Raw genomic sequence first — 19,162 nt, 5'->3', positions numbered from 1 at the left:
GCCTGGGAAATCGCCATCAATTCCGCAGTAAACACCCCACATGTAGGTGGCAGCAGATGATTTTCTGTTCCAACAGAGGACGTGAAGGCATACCCCACATGATTAGCAGATTTAGAGCCATCAGTGTAAAAAACAACAGCATCCCCAGCATCTCGAAACTCCCATAAAATTCGGCGGAAAAAGGAACGGAACATCTTAGGATCTTAGGGACGGGGAAGGGGGGGGGGATGATCGAATCTTTCGGACCTAGGAGGAGATCCATCCGAATCCGAGGAATCAACCAAGGGGGGGGGGGGTGGAGCGGAGGGAGCGAGGAAGACAGGACAAAGAAGGAAGCTGAAAATCACGGCAAAGAGACGCAAGGCGGAGCCCAACTGGTAAACCCGCCCGAGGGCGGGAATCGGGTGGGCGACGTCCATGGTCTGGGAACAGGATAGAATAGGAAGGATGAGTGGGAGAGGAACGGATAGCGAGTGCATAAGACACCAGAAGCTGGGACTGCCGAACAGAAAGGGGGGCGATCCCAGCTTCAACTACTAGGAGACTATCAATAGGGCTAGTAGGGAAGGCACCAGTGGCCAAACGGATACCACGATGGTGGACTGGATCCAGTATGTGCAGTGTAGAAGGAGCAGCCGAACCATAAACTTGGCAACCATAGTCCAAGCGAGACAGAACTAGAGCACGATAAAGACGGAGAAGGAGGGAGCGGTCCGCACCCCAAGAGGAGTGGGCCAGGAAGCGAAGGACATTGAGTTTACAGAAACATCCTACCTTCAGAAGTCTGATATGGGGCAGCCAAGTGAGCTTGTTGTCGAAAAGAAGACCCAGGAAACGAAACTGTTGGACCACAGGCAATCGTTGTGCATCGAGATAGAGCTCTGGATCAGGGTGGATCGTAGTACGGCAACGGAAGTGGACAGACCACCCGTGATTTTAAAGGAGAGAATTGAAACCCTTGTGAGAGGGTCTATGCAGAGGCACGCCGTATAGCTCCCTGGAGCTGCCTCTGCAGAGGCCATCAAAGAAGAACTAACCCAAATGCAGAAATCATCCACATACAGGGCAGGGGCAACCAAAGGACCGACAGAGGCCACAAGTCCATCGATAGCAATGAGGAAAAGAAGTACACTCAAGACAGAACCCTGTGGGATGCCCGTCTCCTCGGTCCGTAGAGAACTAAAAACAGTACCAACCCGAACCCTGAATGACCGATGGAACAGGAACTGGCAGATAAAAATCGGGAGTGGGCCCCGAAGACCCCACTGATGAAGGGTAAGTAAGATGTGATGGCGCCAGGCCGTGTCATAGGCCTTGTATAGGTCAAAAAATACTGCAACCAAATGGCGGCACTGGGAAAAAGCCTGCCGAACTGTGGATTCCAAGCAAAGTAAATGATCGATCGGAGACCGTCCCACTCAGAAGCCACACTGGTAAGGGGACAATAGATCCCGAGATTCGAGGACCCAATTGAGCCGACGGGCTACCATCCGTTCAAGTAACTTGCAAACAACATTGGTCAGACTAATTGGCCGATAGCTGTCAACAAAGAGGGGGTTCTTACCAGGTTTAAGGACAGGAACCATGATGCTATCCCTCCACTGAGAAGGGAAGTCACCCTGGAGACAGATATGGTTAAACACCCGGAGAAGATGTTGCCATTGTGGAGCATTGAGATGTTGAAGCAGTTGGTTATGAATGGAGTCTGGGCCAGGGGCTGTATCATGGAAGAGAAAGTGCAGAAAGAAATTCCCATTCAGTAAAAGGTTCGTTGTAAGATTCTGACTGACAAGGGGTAAAACATAAGGTGGAAGCTTCGGTCCGCTGTTTCTGGTGAAGGAAAGCAGCTGGATAGGAGGCTGATGCTGATACCATTGCAAAATGGGTCACAAGATGTTCCGCAAGAATCAACGGGTCTGTACAAAGGCCATCTGGGAGCTGAAGGCCTGGGAGGGTGGACTGCCGATGGCAGCCTTGGAGAGAGCGAAGTGTAGCCCATACCCGTGACATAGGGACAGTAGAACCGAGGTAAGAAACAAATTGTTCCCAACATATCCGTTTGCTCTGTTTGATTAAATAACAGGTTTGGTGCAAAGGCGTTTAAAGGTAATAAGGCTGGCAACGGATGGGTGCCTCTTAAGGTGTTGCAAAGCTGGACGGCGTTCACGGGTGGCAATGGCCGTACTCCACTACGGGACTTGACGGCGACGAAATGGTCCAGATGAGCGTGGTACAGCAAGGCTAGCAGCGCGAACAATCGTGTCAGACAAGTCGCATAGGACGTCATCAATACAACCCGTCAAAGAGGGAGAAAACACGACCTGTGCAGTGTATAGAGGCCAATCAGCGCATTGGAAAGACCAACAAGGTAGCCTGTCCATCAGGGAGTGGGAAGGGAGAGAGAGAGAATCAACGGGAAATGGCCACTATCACAAAGGTCATTGTGTGGTGACCAGTGTAATGAAGGGAGGAGAGAGGGAGAAGAAAGAGAAAGATCAATGGCAGAAAAGGTACCAAGACCGGCACTGAAATGAGTAGGGGAGCATTCTTTAAGAAGGCACTAGTTGTGGTCTGTAAAAAACTGATCTAAGAGAAGACCTCGTCTAGATGGAAATGCACTGCCCCACAAGGGATGATGAGCATTAAAATCCCCGAGGAGGAGGAACGGAGGAGGAAGTTGCTGAAGAAGGGCAGTTAAGGCAGCAGGTGTAAAGAATCCTGTCAGGAGGGAGATAAAAATTGCAAACCGTGGCCTCAGAGTCCAGGTGGACCCTAACAGCAACCACTTCCAATGTAGTTTGAAGAGGAATCCACGTGCTAGCAATGTCTGTACGGACCAACGTACATACGCAACCAGAAGCCCGCAGGGGTCCGACCTGATTTCGACAGAAAACACGGAACCCACAGATGGTCGGTGAGTGATCATCAGTAAAATGAGATTCCTGTAGAACCACACAAGCTGCAGAGTAAGACGAAATAAGGGATTTCAATTCCGGAGGGTGACGGTAGTATCCATTACAATTCCATTGGATAACCACAGTACGAGGATTTAAATGGGGGTTGAACAGGCTAAAGCCAGTCATACCGCCGGGTCACCACCCGTCACCGACAAGGAGGGGGCGACATCCATGAACGACAGGTCAGAATCTGGTGGTGAAGCCGGGGATGGGACCTCTGGTGACACTAGAGGCTCTTTGTCGCGGGACTTATGTTTCTTCTTCCTTTCTGGTTGAGATCGAGGAGGGCTGTGTGGCATAAAGGAGCCAGCTCCAGCAAGATCGGAAACAGAAAGAGATCGGGCGACCTGGGGGCCGACAGACTGCGGTTCTCGTGGTCGTCGCGTGCCAGCAGACCTTTGGCCTGGAAGGTGCTGGGAAGGGGCATCCCTGGAGGGGTGCCCTCGACCGGCAGACGCCGAAGGAGTGGGACACTTCTCCGGCTGGGGAGGGGGAGCAGCACCCAGAGGAGAAGGTGTGGGAGCCACACGGAAGGGGGGGAGGGGGGAGGAGAGGGGTCCGGGATTGGGGTTAGGAAGGGGGAGGAAGGTGTGAAGATGTAACTAAAGCATAACTAGACGTCATGGACACAGGGTGAAGACGTGTATACTTCTTACGAGCCTCTGTGTATGTTAAATGATCAAGGGACTTATACTCCTGTATCTTCTTTTCCTTCTTATATACTGGCCAATCTGGTGAACATGGAGAATGATTGCCATGACAATTAACACACAAAGAAGGGGGAACACAGGGACTCCCCTCATGGAGTGGACGTCCACAGCCACCACAGGGATGGGCCTGCGAACAGTGGGAAGACGTGTCCAAAACGCAAGCACTTAAAGCACCTCATAGGAGGTGGGATGTGCGGCTTCACATCACATCGATAAACTATGATCTTTACTTTCTCAGGAAGGGTATCCCCTTCAAAGGCCAGGATAAAGGCACCAGTATCAATGCGATTGTCCTTAGGATCCTTCTGAACACGCTGAACAAAGTGAACACCCCGCCGTCCGAGATTGTCCCGAAGTTCCACATCAGTTTGAAGGATGAGGTCCCTGTGAAAAATCACACCTTGAACCATATTGAGAGACTGGTGGGGGGTAATGGACACAGGAATTGTGCCAAGATGGGTACAGGCATGAAGGGCCGCAGACTGGACAGCTGAAGCAGTTTTGATCAGCAACGAACCCAACCGCATCTTGCTCAGGGAGTCCACTTCGCCAAACTTGTCTTCAATGTGTTCCACAAAGAACAAAGGTTTGGTATTGATGAAGGTATCCCCATCAGTCCTTGTGCAAACCAGATAGCGGGGGAAAGGTTTCGCCCCTAGCCGACGGGCCTGACCTTCGTCCCAGGGAGTAGCCATGGATGGGAAGGCCGAAGGGGCAGGAGAAGCAGCGCTAGAAGAATCAGTTCCACTCAGAGAGACGGTCGCAGCAGAATGGCCAGAGTTCTGGACCCGTATGTGTTTCATTTGCATAGTGTCCGCCCTGATACCACCCACTCCGATCAGGGGCTCTCCTCACGGGCGCCACCCAGCCACACCAAGGGCCGCCTGGCACGGCGACCTTTGCCGGGAGTTCTGATGCTCCAGGATGACGAGCAATGAATAGAGCTCCCTAACTGACGACACTATATACTCTTGATGAGGGTTGCAAAAAGAGTTACTGCGAGCACATTCTATGATGGGAAGGCAGCATTGTAGGCCCTATTTGTACAGCTGTCAGATTCTGAAGGTCTACATGTACATGGATACTCTGCAAATCATATAAAAGTGCCTGGCAGAGGGTTCATCGAACCACCTTCACAATTCTCTATTATTCCAATCTTGTAGAGCACGTGGAAAGTACGAACACTTATATCTTTCCGTACGAGCTCTGATTTTCTCCTATTTTATCATGGTGATCGTTTCTCCCAATGTAAGTCAGCGCCAACAAAATATTTTCACATTCAGAGGAGAAAGTTGGTGATTGGAATTTCATGAGAGGATTCCTCCGCAGCAAAAAACGCCTTTATTTTCATGATGTCCATCCCAAATCCAGTATCATTTCAGTGACACTAACTCTCGTACTTCGTGATAATACAAAACATGCTGCCCTTCTTTAACTTTTTCAATGTACTCCATCAATCCTATCTGGTAAGGATGCCACACCGTGCAGCAGTATTCCAAAAGAGGACGGACAAGCGTAACGTAAGCAGTCCCCTTAGTAGATCTGTTACATTTTCTAAGTGTCCTGCCAATAAAATGCAGTCTTTGGTTAGTCTTCCCCACAACATTTTCTATGTGGTCCTTCCAGTTTAAGTTGTTTGTAATTGTAATTCCCAGGTATTTAGTTAATTTATGGCCTTTAGATCTGACTGATTCACCATGTAACCAAAGTTTAGCGGATTCCTTTTAGCACCCATGTGGATGACCTCACACTTTTCATTATTTAGGGTCAATTGCCAATCTCTGCACCATTTAGATATCTTTTCTAAATCGTTTTGCAATTTGTTTTGATCTTCTGGTGACTTTACTAGACGAAGACAGCGTCATCTGCAAACAATCTAAGACGGCTGCTGAGACTGTCTCCCAAATAATTTACATACGTAAAGAACAGGAAAAGGGAATGTCAGAAATCACTTCTGTTTTACTCAATGACTTTCCATCAGTTACTATGAACTGTGACCTCTCTGACAGGAAATCACGAATCCAGTCACATAATCGATACGATATTCCATAAGCATTCAATTTCACTACAAGCCACATGTATGGAACAGTGCCAAAAGCCTTCCGGAAATCCAGAAATACGGTATCAATTTGAAATCCCTTGTAAATAGCACTCAACATTTCGTGCGAGTAAAGAGTAAGTTGTGTCTCACAAGAACGATATTTTCTAAATCTGTGTTGACTGTGTGTCAGTAGACCGTTTTCTTCGAGGTAATTCATAATCTTTGAACACAATATATGTTCCAAAATCCTGCTGCATATCGACGTTAATGACATGGGCCTGCAATTTAGTGGAATATATTAGAATTTGATGATTTACACAGTCAAATGCTTTTGTTAGGTCACAAAATATGCCAATCACTTTCAGTTTTTTGTTGATAGATTCCAAGAGTTTGCCAGTAAATGCAAATACTGCATCTTCTGTTGACAAACCTTCCTGAAATCTAAACTGACTTTTGCTGAACATATTGTGTTCACTGAGATGCTTAACTATCCTGGCATGCAATAGTTTCTCTAAAACCTTTGAAAAGATTGTCAGTAGTGATATTGGCCTATAGTTAGCAGTATCCGTCTTATCCCCGTTCTTATACAGCGGTTTTACAACTGCATACTTAAGCCTCTCAGGAACTATTTCTTACTTAAGTGACGCACCAAAAATCACCAAAAATGTGGCAAAGGACTTTACTTACATGGCTGGAGCAGTATTCTAATAATTTGTTAGAAATGTCGTCAATTCCAGCAGAGTTTTTACTTTTCAGGGATTTAATAACTCTTTCAATTTCTTGAACAGTGTCTGTTTTTACCTTCATGTGTTGTACTGAACCAGGTACTCTAGCTTTCAAAAGATTGATGGCTGGCTTCATGGACTCTCGTAAACCTATTTTTTCTGTTACTGCCAAAAAATTGTTGTTGAATGTGTCTGCAACTGTTTTTGGATCGCTAACGAGATTACCCTCACTTTTGATTTGGATATTTTCACTACACACTGCATTCCCCCCCCCCCCCCCCCCCCCCCCCCCCCGTTTCCTTCTTCACAAATTTCCAGATAGTTTTTACTTTATTGCTCGAATTGTCAATTTCTGCCTTCAAGCACATGTTCTTTGCTGCCTGAATGGTCTTATTCAGAACTTTATTGTAGATTTTATAGTGTGTAATCCTATTGTTATCATTTGAACTCCTGGCTGCAGCATATAGTTCTCTTCTTGTTTTACAAGAGATTTTGATGCCTTTAGCAATCCAAGGTTTGTTTCCAGATTTGAACAGGTTTTCTCTCACTGATTTTTTAGGAAATGCTTATTCAAAAAGGCTTGTAACTTCACTGATAAATATATTAAATATTAAATCTTGAATTAACATCAACTGTAGCATATACAGGAGACCAGTCCACAAGCTGTAATTGCTGATTAAAGGTTTCAGTGGTGTGCGTTTATAATCCGAAATGTTTTCCAAATGAAATTTTCTTTTCTTTGTACACTCATTTGGTTTAGAGTGAGGAATTGCCCTTCATGATCAGAGAGACCATTTACAATATTTTTCATGGTTAAATTATTGCAAATATCCTTATCTACAAATACATTATCTATTAAAGTGATAGAGCTGGCAGTTACTGTAGTTGGAGTGTCCACCAATGGTACTAAATTGTAACAGTACATTACATGTTCAAAGTCTGTTTTGTTTCTATTTTCTGTTTAAAAGTCCACATTGAAGTTACCAATAACAATGATAGATTTAGTTTGCCTACATAGGTGGGACAGAAGTGATTCCGTTTGTCTTAGAAATACATTTAGATTTCCAGCAGGTGCCCTGTAAACAGCCAGAACAATAACAGTTGCATTGTCTGCTGTTAACTCAATGCCACACATCTCAAAATGTTGTTCATCACAGTATTTGCTTAAATCTAGGGATTTATACACTATATTATTTTTTATAAATATTGCAACACCACCTTTTCCATAACAGATCTACAGTAATGAGTAGCTAAACTAAAGTTCTCAATCTGTAGCCTGTGGATTCCACTCATAACGTAAATCAGCCTCACTTTCACACTCATCTTTTAAATTTATTAGCAACTGGTCTATTTTATTCTTGAGGCTACATATATTTTGGTGGAATAAAGACAAAGTTTGATTTTTTCTCACCTCTGCATGTTTGCTAGGAGTGGTTTTTTTCAGTACATTAGTTGATAGTATTGCTTGAGGTGTGGAAAACTCATATTGAACACACGAGATAGATGCTTCACGCAACTTTGAAGCTGAGTTTGTTTTCTGTTGCGTGTAGGGTGGGCGATAGTCATCGCTCAAGATGTTGTTTTAGTTGTTGGTTCCGCCACTGACGATTCTGCTGCTTTTGAGGATACTTCTTTTTCTTTTGCTGAGACTGGTCCCATACCAGTACATGGAATTTTTCTGTTTGCTCTCTCTCTGTTCGCAATGATTTCATTTATCGGTTTACATACAAAGTTTTTTCCTTCATAATTTAGATGCATTCTGTGTTTGGTATCTGTCCAATTTGCCTATATCAAGGACGCTACATTTTCCAAACAAAGGTTGTGTATTGCATCAGCATACTCTGAAAGGAACCTAACTGGTATAGAGTCTGGACCAGAGGACTTGCTTTTATTAAGTGATTTAAAATGCTTCACTACTCTGAGGTATCTACTTCTACGTTACTCATGTTGGCAGCTTTTCTCGACTCGAGTTTTGCAATATTTACTTCATATTCTTTTGTGAAGGCATTTCGGTAATCGAGACCTCTGATTTCTAGACATACAATAAGCAGGGAGAGTATCACAACTGTACCTTCTGAGAACCAGGGTACTGTCCATCAGGCCACATTCTGTTAAAAACCATGTGGAAGTAGTCTTTCACATCAATGTAAATATTGTGTGATGTGCTGTAGTGCATTTTGTCTGTCCTTGATGATGTACTGAGAGTCACAGACATCACATGCTCTAATCCTTCTAACAAAAGGGGCAGTTGTACTCTCCAGTGTTACTAGACATTACGTCGACCTGTATTCTCTCAACTAAGTTGCATCTTAATTGAGATGAACGATCCTAATTGTCATTGTATTTAATTTGTTCAAAGTATTTTGCCATTCTCTGAGCTACAGGTTCTGGTCTAACAATCAGAATAGCACCAACTTGTACAGCCACTGGAGAGTACGCATTACCTATCTCAGTAATCCTTTCCATCAACTTTTGCTGATGGTGCAAAACTGTTAATGGACTGTAAAATTTCTTGTCATATCCACAGTTTCCTCTCTCTGCTAATGCATCAAGCTTTTGCCTGAGCAACGTAGGATTGCCAGCAGATAGATCTGATGAAATAGATTTTGAATATTTCATCATTAACAATTTACTTAACATACTTTGAAATAATAGACACATGGTATAGGACCAACAACATTTAAAGCTTCAAAGTTTGTGAGATTATGATGACATATCTGAAACTAGTTGCAGCAAGATAGTATTACAGCAGCTTTTTGGTGCATATATTAAAATGTCAACATTAAACTGCTGGTAAAGGGAAAGCCTACTGGTTGTCTTATAAACATTTTTAGAACTACAGCTAAATAATCAAAATATGCTATGGTACAGTGAAAAATAATAGGCCATATTCTGTCAACGAAATAGCATAAATCGTAGACTTCTTTATTTCCAAGACCCGAACGGTTAAGACATGCAAAATATGCTCAGTCACGTTAGTTAAGTATTTCCTAGAAAAATGGATTAGTACTGAACTGTGAGTTTGTAATCAAGGCAAAAAAGCATTGTCATAATGAGAAATTCAGCATTACAACTACGCGAATCGCATCAAGGCTGAATTCCCAACTCTGAATGCAACATTGTTTTCATTCTAAAAAGACGCAAGAAAAACTGACAAAAAGTGTTTAATGCTACACATAAACACCAATATTTATATGAGCGGCTAAAATAAATTTAAATTTATGTACACGTTTAGATGCTATACTTACTCGCCTGATCTGTTGGGTTCATATATTTACCACTCTTGGTGGTATTTATTGACCTCCTACCCATTTTGGAGGCTGTTGCAGCTTGTACCTCTTAAGTTAACCTTAGTTTACTTGCACTCAGAACTTCTTAGATTCACTGTTCTTATGACAAGGAGTCATAACGAACTATTATTCACAGGAGAACTGATGTGGCACTTCGTGTCCTTGCAGTTTTCTACGTCCACGTCCAAATACATATTAACATCACCGCATAAATACCATCCTTCCACTTTCGGTATAACAACAAGACGCCGACACTCGATCAACAAACCTGCCAAGGATGTAACTAAATCAAGATGCCGACTTTTTTAGCATTTATCTTTGGCGCACAGTAAGTCGTATTGCAGTGAGCCAGTACAAATATCGACCACATGTAGAGAAAAGTGTGCAAGTTCTCACTGGCAAAGAAGAGCGACTACACAGTCGATGACAGAATAAAATTTGAAATTCACTTTTATTTCCATTTTCAAGTCAATATACGGGATGGTAAAGCTCTTTTCAGACAGTACTTTAGTATATACAGTTGCTTCATCTGCGAAAATTCGGAAGTTAGTGTTAACACACAACATAGATCGCAACACGTTTCTGGAGGTAAACTTGAAGTTACTGCCACGTCTGACCAAAATCCTCAATCCAACATAACATGGTACATCTTCCCTACCCAGAAATTCTCAATCCATTCACGGAGTTCGCTTAATCCACATGCGGCCGTAATTTTGATAGCGTGGATGAGGTACTGACTCAAAAACTTTTCGAAAATCGAGAAATACTGCATCCACCTGACTGCCTTAATCAAATGCTTCCAGGAAGTTATGTCAGAAAAGTGCAAGATAAGTTCACATGACCGATTTTTCAGAATCCACCCTGGTTGGTATGGAAAAGGTTATTTTGCTCTAGGTACCTCAGTACTTTTGAGCTCAAAATATGTTCTAAGATTCTACAATAAATTGATGTCAAGGATACTGTTTGGTTGTTTACTGGATCACTTCTCCTATCCTGTCTGTAGATGGGTCTGACCTGTACTTTCCTCCAACAACAGGAAATTGTTTTGTGTGGGAGAGATCTATGGTAGATTTTTAAATCAGTCTTAACGTTTTTCTTGTATAAAAAGATGAAAATGTTCTCAGTTAAGTTACCAGAATGCTCTGTAAGAAATAATAGATAAACAGGAAGAACAACTACTATTCTCAACAATATAATATCCAAATTGACAGCAGAAGAAAAATTTAATCTAGAGGTAGTTCTGGTAATAGTCTGTAGAAGTGGATTAGCACTAGTAATAACTGGTTGTTAGTAAACTTTACAGAAACAGCACACACTCACAGCTTCAACCCATTAATGAAATGTAACTGTCACTGACGTTTACGACAGAAAATTTTGCAAGCAAGCCATTGAAGGGTTGTGTGTCAACATGAGTTACTCCTTTAGAAGAGGTGATGCATAATGTGCTCAATACTTAAGTTGATTTGGAAAGTCTGTACTAAGCAAGACAGGAAGGAAGATTAGGGTTTAACGTCCAGTCGACATCCAGGTCATTAGAGATGGAGCACAAGGAAATCAGCTATGGCCATTCCAAGCAACCATTCTAGAATTTTCCTGAAGATATTTAAGGAAATTGTCGAAAATAAAATCTTTGTAGCTGGTTGCAGATTTGAACCACTGTCCTTCTGAAGGCAAGTCTAGTGTGCTAACTATTGCACCAATTTGCTTGGCACTAACCAAGGAAATACTAAGTGTGATGAGAACGGAAAAGGGAAATGTATTAAAAGAAAGTTAAAACGTCTTTAGTACCCTGTTCACATTGAGCACATGTTGTGAAAGGTAGTGCATGGACATGGTGATCATTGAAAGTAGTATTTTTTTTCTCTTTGTTGAGTTTCGATTCCCCCCAGAAGGGGGCGGGCTGGGTGTTAGTGGTAGTAGACCGTAACTCTGAAGATATAAAGTTTACAACCAGAGTTTATAGGAACCTTTTTTTCTTCCCATATACTACATACTACATTCTTTGTAAATATTGGAATCTTTTTTCCACACATTCAATATACAGGGTGGTCCATGACAGTGACCGGGCCAAATATCTAACGAAATTATCATCAAGTGAAAAAATAAATGAAAATTTGTTCGAGTGTCACAGGGAAAAATAGACGGCGCTATCCATGGCCCAGAAGTTGGCACTGCCATAGGTCAAATTGATAGAAACTGCATTTTTTAAAATAGGTTCGACCATTTTTAATTAAATATTCGTATAGTATATAAATAAATAGAAATGTTTGATTTGGAACATTTGCTTTCTTTGTGATGGATGGTGCTGTAATATTCTCAAAAACGTAACAACGCACCTGAAAGCACTGTGTGCAATTCGTTACTTAAATTAAGGTATGACAATACGCTTGTCTCCACCTTCACCCCCCTCACCACCCTCGTCTAACTTTCCCCTCCCATGGTACAACAACCCTACCATATCCTGTACCACAATATTTGCTCCCTGCCCACCCACAAACTCCTCTTCCTCCACACCCTCCGTCAGCACCGCGTGGATGCATTCGTCCTAAATGAAACCTTTCTTCAACCCGTATCTCCATCTCCACAGCTCCTTACACCCTTCACGGCACCGATGACCTGTACCCTCTGGCGCGTGGCGGAGTTGCTATAGGCCACCTCAAGCACCTTCCTGTCGGACCCCAACCTCTCCTTAACAATCCTGCCGAGCATCACACCCTCAGCCTCTTTTCTTCAACCCGTATCTCCATCTCCACAGCTCCTTACACCCTTCACGGCACCGATGACCTGTACCCTCTGGCGCGTGCCGGAGTTGCTATAGGCCACCTCAAGCACCTTCCTGTCGGGCCCCAACCTCTCCTTAACAATCCTGCCGAGCATCACACCCTCAGCCTCTTCTTCCCCACCCTTACCGTCACCTGTGCCACCATTTATGTTCGCCTTCACACCCTTATCCCATTCGATTTCCTGGCCCACATTGACCGCACCTTCTCCACCTACGTGTTTGCCACTGACCTCAATATCCACAACCGTGATCCTGCCGACCTCCAGCAGTGGCATCAGTTTATCGCCACCCTCCAGGGAGACCTGGTTGCCCTCCCTCAGCACACCCGACCCGAATCCAACACCACTCCTGATGTGATCCTTGCCTCTCCCAACCTCCTCGGGCGCATCACCGCAGATGTCCGTGAACTCATTGGCAGTGACCATGCTCCAGTTCTTCTCACTATGTCTAATGGTCGCCATCCCCGCAACGCTCCTCGCCTCGACATCCCCCCTAAACTTGTCCATGATTACTCCCGTGCCAACTGGGATGCCTACCGGGACTCCATACACAGCCAGGTTGACAGCCACGAACTTACCCTCCAAACTCCTGATGACATCTCTCGCACTGCTGCCTTCCTGCACCAGACCTTGTCTGACGCCGTCGCCACACATATCCAAGTATTGGTCTGCTTTCCAACGCCTTACTGGGAACCGCCCCACCCCCCAGTACCCTCTCCTCCTTGATGACTGTCCCTTTCCTGACAACCTCAGTAAGGCCAACCACTTTGCCTCTCACCTCTCAAATGTTTTTTCCATCCCAGATGTTCTCCACTTTGATTATTCCCTCTTCCCTGACGTCATGGACCGTACGAATACCTCTGTTCCTACCCTTGCTCCTAGCTTTCAGTACTTGGGCCACACACCACCATCTGAACTTAACACTCCCATCACTACACAGGACATCTGCCTCACACTCCGCACTAAACGCAACACTGCTCCCGGCCACGACTGCATTACCTACCGCCACCTCAAACACTGCCCTCCCTCCTTCCTTTCAGTCCTTGCCACCATCTACAATGTCATCCTTGCTACTGGCTTCTATACCGACCTGTGGAAAACCTCCTGTATCCTGATGTTCTCCAAACCCAACAAGCCTCCATCTGATGCCTTTTCCTATCGTCTATCTGTCTCACATCGGTGTTCAGCAAGCTCTTGGAATCCTTCCTCTCCTGGCGCATCCATCACCACCCCTGTCAAAACCACCTCCTCCCCAACACCCAATGTGGCTTTCGACCTTCCTTCTCTGCCGATGACCAACTCCTCCGCCTCACTCATCTCCTCTCCCTCCAGCTTAACTCCCGTCGCTCCGCCATTTTTGTCTCCCTCAACCTCGAGAAGTCCTATGACCATGTCTGGCATCCCGGTCTCCTGTTTAAACTCCAAACCTACGCCCTTCTTGTCAACTACATCTGTCTGATGGCCTCCTTCCTCTCCCGCCGCCCCTCCTATCTTACCATCCATAATGCCAATTCCCACACCTTCTACCCCTCTGCAGGTGTGCCCCAGGGCTCTTTCCTCTCCCCCCTCCTCTACTTCCTGTACATGGCAGATATGCCCCAACCACCCCCTCCAGTACACCTCTTGGAATATGCCAATGACACCTCATTTCTCTACCTTGCTCCTACCCTCCCATGGTGCCAACGTCTTCTCCAGAATCACCTTGACCTTTTTGCCGCATGGTGTAACCAGTGGCTCCTGAAAATCAATCCTTCCAAGACCCAGGCAATCATCATAGCTCATACCACTCGCTCCTTCCAGCTCCTGGATTTCTCCCTTACCGTCTATGCCCGTCCTGTCCGCCTCACCACCACCCTCACCTACCTTGGCCTCACCATTGACCATCAGCTCACCTGGATCCCTCATCTCCGCTCCATCCAATCCAAAGCCCACAACCACCTCCGAGTCCTCAAACTCCTCTCTGGCCGGACATGGGGGTTGCACCCCTCTACCATCCTCCACACCTACAAAGCCGTAATCTGTCCCAGTCCCGTCTGCATATCTGCCCCCCCCCCAAATTCTATTAGTCCCTCCAGATCCTTGAGCATCATGCTCTCTGCCTCACCTTTGATATACGCTTCCCACCCCCACGCGGATCCTCTATGACCTCATTCCTTTTCCCCATCTGCTCCTGTTCCTCGAACATATCCACATACTCTACACCTCCCGCCGCCTTGATCCCCTCACCCCCTGGTTGCTCCTCTCCTCTCACGTCCCCGCCTCCTGCCACGCCTTCACTGTTGTGTCCCACCTACCCTCCATCTCTACACCCTTCATCTCATTTCCCAAGGTGGCTTCCATCAACTCCCCCTCCCGGATAATGCCCTCTCTCCCTCCATCTATCCCTCCTATCAACTCTGATCCCCACCCCCTCCTTTCCTCTGTCCTTTACCTGGGCTCCCTCTTCCCCCCCTTCCATACTGTTTTCTCCCCACCAAACCTCTCCCTACCTCCCTACTCCCCCCCCCCCCCCGAGTCAATTTGTATTCCCCTCCTCTGCCTTCCCCACTCCCTATCGCATCTGCCCAGCACCCCCCACCCCTCTTATGGGTCCTCATCCTCCACCAGCTCCTTTCCTGCCTCCCCCCTTCGCTTTTCCTCCCCTTCCCCCCTTTTTTATTTTCCCATCCTCTGTCCAGCTTTCCTCCCATCTGCTCTCAGCTGCGGTATTTCACATTTGACAACTTTTTAGTGCAATGTTTCAGTGACTGTTCAGTGTTGTACGTCTTTCTCGTGTTGCGAACAGAAACCATGCTATCGCTAGGTGTGAATTTTATATCTTTTGGGAACAGAAACCAGACTGTCGCCGTGTTTTTTAATTGTCTGTATATTGTTTTACCTGTCTGCTTCATATGTATTTTATCATCCCTCTGCTCTTTGTTTTAAGTTCCACGATTTTTTTTTCGCCATGTTACTCTTTAAGTCTCCGATTTTATCGCCTGTTTTTATTATTTGTTCTCTTCATCTTTTTAACAAAGTCTGTAGGCTGAAGAGCGGCATACTAAGCTGCTGCCAGCCCGCCCCCTTCAGGGGGAATTGAAATTCAATAAAGGAAAAAAAACGCTTGTCTCCACCTTCGCACCTCTCACCACCCTCGTTTAACTTTCCCCTCCCATGGTACAACAACCCTACCATATCCTGTACCACAATATTTACTCTCTGCCCACCCACAAACTCCTCTTCCTCCACACCCTCCGTCAGCACCGCGTGGATGCATTCGTCCTAAATGAAACCTTCCTTCAACCCGTATATCCATCTCCACAGCTCCTTACACCCTTCACGGCACCGATGACCTGTACCCTCTGGCGCGTGCCGGAGTTGCTATAGGCCACCTCAAGCACCTTCCTGTCAGGCCCCAACCTCTCCTTAACAATCCTGCCGAGCATCACACCCCCAGCCTCTTCTTCCCCACCCTTACCATCACCTGTGCCACCATTTATGTTCGCCCTCGCACCCTCACCTCATACGATTTCCTGGCCCACACTGACCGCACCTTCTCCACCTACGTGATTGGTGCTGACCTCAATATCCACAACCGTGATCCTGCCGACCTCCAGCAGTGGCATCAGTTTATCGCCACCCTCCAGGGAGACCTGGTTGCCCTCCCTCAGCACACCCGACCCGAATCCAACACCACTCCTGATGTGATCCTTGCCTCTCCCAACCTCCTTGAGCACATCACCGCAGATGTCGTTGACCTCATTGGCAGTGACCATGCTCCAGTTCTCCTCACTATCTCTAATGGTCGCCATCCCCGCAACGCTCCTCGCCTCGACATCCCCGCTAAACTTGTCCATGATTACTCCCGTGCCAACTGGGATGCCTACCGGGACTCCATACACAGCCAGGTTGACAGCCACGACCTTACCCTCCAAACTCCTGATGACATCTCCCGCACTGCTGCCTTCCTGCACCAGACCTTGTCTGACGCCGTCGCCACACATATCCAAGTATTGGTCTGCTTTCCACCACCTTACTGGGAACCGCCCCACCCCCCAATACCCTCTCCTCCTTGATGACTGTCCCTTTCCTGACAACCTCAGTAATACCAACCACTTTGCCTCTCACCTCTCAGATGTTTTTTCCATCCCAGATGCTCCCCACTTTGATTATTCCCTCTTCCCTGACGTCATGGACCGTACGAATACCTCTGTTCCTCCCCATGCTCCTAGTTTCCAGTACTTGGGCTACACACCACCATCTGAACTTAACACTCCCATCACTACACAGGACCGAGCGAGGTGGCGCAGTTGTTAGACACTGGACTCGCATTCGGGAGGACGACGGTTCAATCTCGCGTCCGGCCATCCTGAATTAGGTTTTCCGTGATTTCCCTAAATCACTCCAGGCAAAAGCCGGGATGGTTCCTGTGAAAGGGCACGGCCGACTTCCTTCCCTAATCCGATGAGACCAATGACCACACTGCCTGGTCTCCTTCCCCAAAACAACCACCCAACTACACAGGACATCAGCCTCACACTCTGCACTAAACGCAACACTGCTCCCGGCCACGACTATATTACCTACTGCCATCTCAAACACTGCCCTCCCTCCTTCCTTTCAGTCCTTGTGACCCTCTACAAGTCATCCTTGCTACTGGCTTCTATCCCGACCTGTGGAAAACCTCCCGTATCCTAATGTTCTCCAAACCCAACAAGCCTCCATCTGATGCCTCTTCCTATCGTCTATCCATCTCACATCGGTGTTCAGCAAGCTCTTGGAATCCATCCTTTCCTGGCGCATCCATCACCACCTCTGCCAAAACCACCTCCTCCCCAACACCCAATGTGGCTTTCGACCTTCCTTCTCTGCCGATGACCAACTCCTCCGCCTCACTCATCTCCTCTCCCTCCAGCTTAACTCCCGTCGCTCCGCCATTTTTGTCTCCCTCGACCCTGAAAAGCCTAGGACCGTGTCTGGCATCCTGTCAACTACATCCGTCTGATGGCCTCCTTCCTCTCCAGCCTCGCCTCCTATCTTACCATCCATAATGCTAATTCCCACACCTTCTACCCCTCTGCAGGTGTGCCCCAGGGCTCGTTCCTCACCCCTCTCCTCTACCTCCTGTACACGGCAGATTTGCCCCAATCCGCCCCCCCCCCCTCCTCCAGTACACCTCTTGCAATATGCTGATGACACCGCATTCCTCGCCATCGCTCCTACCCTCTCCAGAATCACCTTGACCTTTTTGCCGCATGGTGTAACCAATGGCTCCTGAAAATCAATCCTTCCAAGCCCCAGGCAATCATCATAGGTCGCACCAGCCACTCCTTCCGGCTGCTGGATTTCTCCCTTACCGTCTGTGCCCGTCCTGTACGCCTCACCACCATCCTCACCTACCTTGGCCTCACCATTGACCGTCAGCTCACCTGGATCCCTGATCTCTGCTCCATCCAATCCAACCCACAACCACCTCAAACTCCTCTCTGGCCGGACATGGGGGTTGCACCCCTCTACCATCCTCCACACCTACAAATCCTTAATCTGTCCCATCCTCTGTTATGCCAGTCCCACCTGGATATCTGCCCCCCCCCCCCCCCAAATTCTATAAGTCCCTCCAGATCCTTGAGCATCATGTACTCCATCTCGCCTTCCGTATACACCCCCCGTCTCCCATACGGATCCTCTATGACTTCATTCCTTTCCCCCATCTGCTCCTGTTCCTCAAACATATCCGCATACTCCACACCTGCAGCTGTCTTGATCCCCCTCACACCCTGCTTGCTCCTCTCCTCTCCCATCCCCACCCCCTGCCACATCTTCACTGTTGTGTCCCCCCTACCCTCCATCTCCTTTCCCCAGGTGGCTTCCATCAACTCTGCCTCCCAGATGATGCCCTCTCTCCCTCCATTTATCCCTCCTATCAACTCTGATCTTCACTCCCCCTTCTTTCCTCCATTCTTTTCTTGGGCTCCCTCTCCCCCCTTCCATCCTCTTTTTTTTCCCCACCTACTCTCTCTCTGCCCCCCTTCTCTCGCCCGAGTCCTTTTGCATTTCCCTCCTCTGCCTTTTCTCATTCCCTCTCGCATCTGCACTGCCCCTTCCCCCAGTATGAGTCCTCTCCCTCCTTTGGTTGCCACCCATTTCGTTTTTCCTCTCCTTCCTCCTTGTTTTCTACCTCATCTCTCCAGGTCCACCCCCCATGTGTCCTAGGCTATGGTGTGTCCTCTTTGTGCCGACATTTTAGTGCAGTATTTACAGTGAGTGTTCAGTGTCGTGTGTCTTTTCCGAAGTGTTGCATACGGCCATCATACTGTCGCTGGGTGTGATTTTATATCTCTTGCGAACAGAAACCAGACTGTCGCCATGATTTTTAATTGTCTGTCTACTATGTTAACTGTCTGCATCCTGTGTATTTTTATTCGCTTTGTCAACCCTTTGCTTCCTGTTTCAACTTTCCCCAATTTTCCGCCGTTTTACAATCTAAGTCCCAGTTTTATCGCCTGCTTTTATTGTTTCTTAACTTCTCCTTACATTTTATAAAGTCTGTAGGCTGCAGAGCAGCGTAATAAGCCGCTGCCAGCCCGCCCCGCTTCGGGGGGAATCGAAATACAACAAAGAAAAAAAAATACGCTTGTCTCATCATCCTCGACTCATCCTACCTTCAGAAGGTAATTAC

The 19,162-nt window shown here is 46.7% G+C and overlaps 1 protein-coding gene across 1 annotated transcript in view; it reads right to left on the bottom strand.

Annotated features, from left to right (window-relative positions):
- LOC124788039 (WW domain-binding protein 11) overlaps positions 1 to 9,988 on the bottom strand; it is a 99,286-nt gene extending 89,298 nt beyond the window's left edge. Inside the window, exon 1 of the mRNA XM_047255097.1 lies at positions 9,682 to 9,988. Coding sequence (XP_047111053.1) covers positions 9,682 to 9,745 — 64 coding nt within the window. The 5' untranslated portion in view covers positions 9,746 to 9,988. The remainder of the gene's footprint in view (positions 1 to 9,681) is intronic.
- Positions 9,989 to 19,162: the final 9,174 nt, after the last annotated feature.

Source organism: Schistocerca piceifrons, chromosome 3 (genome assembly GCF_021461385.2).
Source record: "Schistocerca piceifrons isolate TAMUIC-IGC-003096 chromosome 3, iqSchPice1.1, whole genome shotgun sequence".
Classification (NCBI taxonomy): Eukaryota; Metazoa; Arthropoda; class Insecta; order Orthoptera; family Acrididae; genus Schistocerca; species Schistocerca piceifrons.
This window is presented reverse-complemented; position numbering and strand designations above follow the sequence as displayed.